The following is a 7,206-nucleotide window of genomic DNA, read 5'->3' on the forward strand; positions in this document are numbered from 1 at the left end:
CTCATGACTACATAGACTCGTCTGCTATTTTTTACTAATATGTGTTATTTTTATTTTGTATATTTTTTTTAATTTCTAGTTCATTATATCTGAAGCACTAGTTACAGTTAGTTAAATTAACACATATCCGGTTTTCAGTTTATTTTATCCCACTGGGATTACTGCGGAGGTATCGCCTGACATTTGCCCTGTATCACAGAGGTCACTCGGCTCCTTACAACAGTATCTTTTCTCCCAGGTCTCTTTTTTCTGCAGCTTAAAGCATAGGGATAACTTAAGATTTTGCTAGGTGCAACAGATTTAGATATGTCAGTCACTCTTGCAAAGTGACATTTGCTAACTATAATATCTTCCTGTAGTTGCCAGACCCTGAATTTTTGACTGACAAGCTAGAATGTCACCAAATATCCCTTAAAGCTAAAAAGCACCAGGAGTTCTGTGGATGAAAGTACAGTTAACCCCCAACCACCCATGAATAGCTGAAATACTTGAGTATTATGGAGAAAACTGCCTATTTTTTATTTTCCAGGAGATTTCTGTGTTTACATTCATATTAATATTTGAAACTTAGTAAATCTTTTTTTTTTTTTTTTTTTTTTTATAAAAAATGCTTTTAGTTATGAAAATAAAGTAACAAAAATTAGCCAATATTTTAGATGTGCTCTACTTTTACATCTGGGATCTTAAGTGTACATTGAGCGTGTGTGCATGGCAACATACTATTTTGCTCACTTAACAGATCAGTTACAGCACCACAGCCCAGTGTGCGATACAAATCTGTGTCACTCTTAATTTTGTGACCTACAAAGGAAGGGAGAGCATTGATAAGAACACACAGATGGCCCGCTATACTTTAATTCTCCAGTTTCTGAGCACAAGCCAACACAGCCAATTCAGTCATATTATATAACACATTTACACATAATGGATAGTTAATGTAAAAATGATGGCCTTTTCAAATCAAAGCAGCATGTGGGTGGTAGAATAGAAGAGGTGGGAGGGTGGAGGGTGTTTAGGATTATCGAACGACTTGGCTATTGTGCAACGCCAGAACTTTCTTGGGCGAGCTGGTGAAGGAATGACATTTTCCCCAGGATATCTATCACCGAAGCTTAATGGTTTTCACTTGGTGGAGAAATGGCATTCCTTTTTAATGGTTAATTAATAAATGAACTGATGATGATGAATGGCTCCCATTTTTCTTCCTGGTAATGAAATGATACACAATTTTTCCTCTATGTTTCTAATTATCAGAGGGAACATTCCCCGGTCTCTCATGTAATCTGGGGACATTTTCATTATCATGGACACAAAAGAAGCAGCTGTACCTTTGCAGTCAAGACACAAGGTGGAATGGAGTGATTTTGTTTATCAGTTACTTAAAAAGTGACTGTCATCATGTAATTATCATAATATAATAGTGGTCATTATGTGCATCATACATTCCAGAATACTTGATGATGTATAGTATCATATACAGTATACTGTATGACATACACTCTCATCCATTAGTTCACAACTAGTTGATCATGGTTTTGGCATTAACTCATTAACTGATATTATGTCAACTGAAAGTTAACTACAGTGTTAAACTGCAGGAAGGAATAAACAGTATATGAAATGTAGGAACCCACATCACTTAAAAATCATGAAATACATGCTAGGTTTGAGCTTTTTCTTTGTGAGGCTTTTTTCCCCCTCTGCACAGATGTGAGAAACGTGATACATGCAGTGCATGAGATCACACTGTTAAAAATAAAACTCCTGTGACTGTGAAGCTGTGAGTGTAGGCCAAAGCCCAGATCAGAAACAGGGACATAACAAGCAGATGAAGGTTCAGCACACAATATGACACCATTTTGGGAGCTGAGAAATTTGTCATGGAGGAAGACGTGTGCGTGTGTGTGCGTGTCTCTGCGTGCGGGTGTGTGCTTCATTGATTGCTGCAAGAAAATTCCCCATAGCACAAATCAATAGTATGAGCAGTTGCACGACCGAGGTAAAAACAGAAGGGAAAGATTCACTATCTAATGCATCAGAATAAATTTCTATTCAAGTTACTCATGATGCTGCAGAAGATCATTTTATGTGGTTTGTTTGCAAAAGAATTTTAAGATCATTTGATTATAAGAGAAATACAAAACAATCCTCCAAGCCTCTATATACTCAAAATGATACCTAAACTTGATTATTGACTACTGCTTAGAAACCCTCACTATGCCAATCAATACTATTGATCACTCATCTTCAATGTTTTGACTATAAAACCCATCAAGAACATTATTTCCCAAAGAGGAAGGTCATGCATGTAAATTGCAAAAAAACCCCAAAGTTTTGGAAGAAACCATAAAATCACGTTTTTTTTAAAACAAAGTTCAGACGTCATGTTTGGTGATGATTAACCAATCAGTGGAGCTTGTGAAACACAACACAAGTCAGTAGTATATGAAAGACTTACGGGTTTTGTGGTGACTATGCGTACGCGTGGTGAGTGTGGTGGAGATCGTCTCTGTAGTAGTATGTTCTGCCGTCCACATCTGTGTAGAGTCATGAAGAACCGTTGGATTGGGCGGTGAGGAGCTAGATGTTGCAGCTCCAATTATGAAAGTTGTACGTGGTGCTGAAGTAGTCGTGGTAAAACCCGAAGGTCCACGTCCATTATGACTTCCAGGATTCCGAGGAGTTACCTGACTGCCTGACGCCCCGCCCCCTCTAGCATTTATAGTTGTGGTGGTAGCAGTAGTGCGAGTTCTACCTTTTGCCACAGTAGCAGTTCTAGCAGTGGGGTTCCTGCTATCGATTGTAGGAGTAGTTGTAGTAGTGGTAGTATCGGGGCTCTTGGGAATCCCACTTGGCTTGGAGAGGAAGATGGGATCTTGTCCTATTCTATTTGCATCCACTAGATCTGTTGGGACGTAATCCCTCACTGTACCAACAACAATCCATTTCAGCAGCATCAGGCTCAATCCAAGGCCAATAAAACCAATAAGTAATGGAACCACACACAGCCATGTTTGCTGGCGAGGCCAAACTGCACAGCGAAGGGGACCCTGTTCCTGGGCCTGGCCCTCTCCACGGCCAGCAGAAGCCCCCGAACCTTCAGGTTCCTCCAGGATTACTGCCCCAGATGCAGCTGCCCCAGAACACTCACTCATCATTCCCTGTCGTCCTTTATGGCTCATTAAGGGTTAACTCTGTGATAGGCATCGTTTGCACATGGCAGAAAGGTTTCCAACAAGGCCAGAAGAAAAAACACAAATGGAAATTTGAAGGAATGGACCCCACAGAATCTGACTCTCAGTAGCACACACACAAAAATATGTATTCCAGGATGGACAGAGAGGAAAAGGGGTGCAGGAGGTACATGCATACACACAATCACAAACGCTCAAGCACACACACTCACACGCAGAGACACCCAGAGAGAATTTGAAGAGCTGGCATAGATGTAGAAGTGTTTAGTCCGTGTTTAGTCCTGCCCAACTCTCAATGTCCAGCTGAAGCAACAGTGAACTCCAATAGTCTTCACAGCAGGGTTAACAAGAGGAAAAATGGAAGAAGTGATGCCTCTAATAGGGAGAGACAAGGAGAGATGGAAGGGAGAGATGGATGGGAAGAAACAGATTTACATCTGTACGTGTAGGAAATCCATGGCATCAGTATTTGGATGCCATTGCAGCATAAAAGGAGAAAAAGAATCCACAACAGTTTTCCTTAACATGCCGAATGTGTCCCCTCCATGTAGAATCCACGACGGGACAGTAATATCGAATCAGAGAGTTAAACTTGCAGGGTGGGTCTAGTTGCTTCCCCACCCTGGGCAGGACCAAAAAAAAAAGAAAAAAAAATGTTTCCTGATGCGGTCTGTTCCGACTGCTTTAGCCGAGTCAGCGTCCTTCACATCCCAAAATCTGTCTCTTTCATAACTAAAAAAGAGTGCTCAGTAAGACGTGTATCGCTTATGCGTCTTTTCAACACTCTCCTATGATAATCTGCTAATCTTTCTCACCCATTGCTTTTCAAGCAGCCTCCTCCGTTTCACCTAAAAAAATCCAAACCCTCTTTGCTCCTTTTTATATGTACAATATTCCAATAAGGCTAAAAATAAAGCAGTAGAATCCAATTAATTTTCTTGATCCAGTCAAAAAGAAACACTCAAGATGAGGACAGAGAGATGGATGATGGGGGGAAAAGAATGAGGGGTGTTGTTGCACAGTATCACAGGGCGGATAAATCTGCAACTGCGACGCGTGATCCTGCTCCTTCTCCAGCCGGCTGTGGATCAGATTTCCCCAAGCTGTCCGCTCAGCTCTCTACTGACTCAGTGTACTGTTTGTTAATACTGCAGCAAGCGCACAGAAAGCCTCTTCTCATCTATTTGCAGGGAGCATTCCGGCACAGAGGAATAAATTGTGAAAGGAAGAGGATGAGAAGCATGGAGAAGACAAAAAGAATTGAAAGCAAAAGAATAGAAAACACGAGGAAAGAGGAAAATCATAAACAGGACACCACAACGTTGAAAATATATCCCATTGATTCTTTTTCTGAGAAGTGTTTTTTTCCTCAGTCCCTGGAAGCCTGTGCTCTTTCCAGTCAGTGTGTGATTTGTTGGTCTGTTTGCTGGGGTCCTCTGCTCGTCGTTCCCTCTAGGATGCGTTCTTCGAGATGATTAGAAATGTGCGCCCCGCGCCGGGATGAGAACTTGCAGCCGCAGCAGCAAAGGCTCCCCAACCCCCCTCGGGGTTAGCAACATCAGACGATACAGCTGTCTTTACCTGTGGCAATTGGGATGCAGACAAACATGCAGCTGCTTCCCTGAGCTGCCGCCACTGAGAGACCAAGAACGAAAGAGAAGGGGGAAAAAAATGCAGGCACAGACAGAGCAGAGTGCACACTGGTTGAGCGAGAGAAGAGAGAGAGTGCGAAAGAGAGACAGACAGAGAGAGGCAGAGAGCGAGGGTGGGAGGAGAGAAAGAGGCTGCACCTGCTAGATGCACCAGCACTGGGAAGCTTGCCCACCTCCGTTAGCAGGAGGGAGTGAGTAAAGATGCAGAATGCATACAGAAAACTAGAAAAAAAAGGGGGGAGGGGGGTGTACAGATAAAGATAATGAGTGTGTGTGTGTGTGTGTGTGTGTGTTTGTGTGTGTGTTGGGGGTGGGGGGTAGGAAAAGACAGCTCTGCAGCAGCACAGGCAGTTACCGGTGAGGAGCCTGAGTCCCAGATGGATCAGAGCGGAGGCACAACGCATGAGCCGTCAGTCATTTGTTCAGACCCCACCCACTGCACAGCATTAGAGGAGAGACCAGGGAAAAAAACAAAGAGATGCATTTGCAGTACTTTTATCGCATACAGACTCAGCCATCAGAATCTGATGGTTGAATCTGAATGTGAATAAATGTCTCCTATATAAATGCCACAGTCAGGTTTCTCCAATGATAGCTTTTAACTTTGAAATAAATACTGAAGTTTAGTTTCTTTCATGTAGTGCAGTATCTGTTTTTGCACATGGTTAAATAAATCCTGTGTTTGTAAGTCAAGAAGACCTGAAAATGAAACCTGCTACACAATTTTAGTCTACTCTCTCTATTTTTATGTGTCTTTATCCTTCTGTGTATAAATGTTCTTGTCAATGTGTCTACTAGAATGATAGCATCACGAGACAGACACTAGTATAAAGTCATGCAGATAGCCATCTGCCTGTAGGAGAATCCTTCAATTGGTCCCACAGGGAAACCCAAGGGATGCCCACAGTGTCTTTCTGTCTTCTGACAAACAAATATCTAATACCCAATACTGTTAAAACAGCCACCAGCGTAGTGCTTTTAAAGAGCTGCCAATAATCACATTGGAAAACAGCCAAAAGGACGTAAGTTATATGTTAACCCATTTGCACTTCCATTTGACGAAGAACACATTTACGCCAACATAAAAATATATGGCTGAACTCTAAAACAGATCGTAGCTCCAATTATAGAACCAGAGGATCCGGGTCTCTTAAAAGTTTTAAATCAGGTAGATGATATTCAGTGGTGACAATCTGAATTGCAAATGAGGCTACAGTATTTATTATTAGGGAATCCTAATGCTTACTTTAGCATAGTCAGTCAAAGTATGTAAAAATGCTCTCCTAGAGGTGCTACTTTACCCCTAAGGTGGAGGATTTTGTAATTACCAATAAAGAATCTGCCAACAAATTACAACCAAGTACAGTTATCACTACACTTTACTATGAAAAAAGAAACTAATTTCCTGTTCAAGATCACAGATGAATGATGTGTCACTGCCTACAGTGGGAGCAGTGGGTGCACAAAGGTCAGTATATCTTTGTACTACACTTGGGTCAACTTTGTACAAAACTTTAAGCAAATAGACTTCATGTCCCTCAATTTGTTTTTCAGAGTATGATATAATGATATTAGTTTACTGATCCACAGCTCTGTGTTTTAGGATGTCAACTTGATAAATGTGACATCAGAACCAAACAATGCAACAGATGCATAAATCCCAGCAGTGATTACTCATACAGGAACGATTTTCTTAAGGTCTTTTTGAATCTTTTTCATTGCATGGTGGGATAAGTCTTAACCTCCAGTTTCACTGAAGAAGAAAACAATTTATAATGACTGGATAACTGCTTTCTGTGATAATAATCCCTTATTGTAATCAGATTCATTAGTCCTTAATTAAACTGGAACTCATTTGTAATTAATAATTTAAAAGCCAACACAAAACAGTGAAGTATACACATGGAAATTCCTCTTTTTACCCTAAAAGGCCTGTACTCCACATGAAATGGTCAAAAATTGAAAGGTTTTCAATTACTTTACAATTAAGGAACATTATTTTTGATAATGACTCAATTGAATCTGAAGATTCAATAGAAAAGTTTTTGTTTGTTTCTGTTTATATGGTAATCCCACTGTTAGTTTGAGCTGTCTGTAATTATGTACAGTACATATTTAGACTGAAATTTTTTTTTTTAAGCTTTTGCCTGTGACTCATCTGTAGTTGTAAATATCATATTCAGTACTGTTGTTCTAATGCCATCTGTTGTTTACCCCCTCACAGTGGAATCCCATCATACATCATAACATACCCCAGGTCTATTATTAGATTATACTGACGTGTTTGTTTAGCATGGTGTGTGAACATCACTATCATACAGCTTCATACCTGGGAAATAAATTAATATGCACTTGTTACT

General features: G+C 40.6%; 1 protein-coding gene across 2 annotated transcripts in view; it reads right to left on the reverse strand.

Annotated features, from left to right (window-relative positions):
* Positions 1 to 4,937, reverse strand: part of nrg3a (neuregulin 3a) — a 336,802-nt gene extending 331,865 nt beyond the window's left edge. The window contains exon 1 of one of the 2 annotated variants that reach the window (XM_025897549.1): positions 2,459 to 4,937. In XM_025897549.1, coding sequence (XP_025753334.1) covers positions 2,459 to 3,182 — 724 coding nt within the window. In that variant the 5' untranslated portion in view covers positions 3,183 to 4,937. The remainder of the gene's footprint in view (positions 1 to 2,458) is intronic. The other variant, XM_005473727.4, reaches the window with a different exon arrangement.
* Positions 4,938 to 7,206: the final 2,269 nt, after the last annotated feature.

Source organism: Oreochromis niloticus, linkage group LG13, assembly GCF_001858045.2.
Source record: "Oreochromis niloticus isolate F11D_XX linkage group LG13, O_niloticus_UMD_NMBU, whole genome shotgun sequence".
Classification (NCBI taxonomy): Eukaryota; Metazoa; Chordata; class Actinopteri; order Cichliformes; family Cichlidae; genus Oreochromis; species Oreochromis niloticus.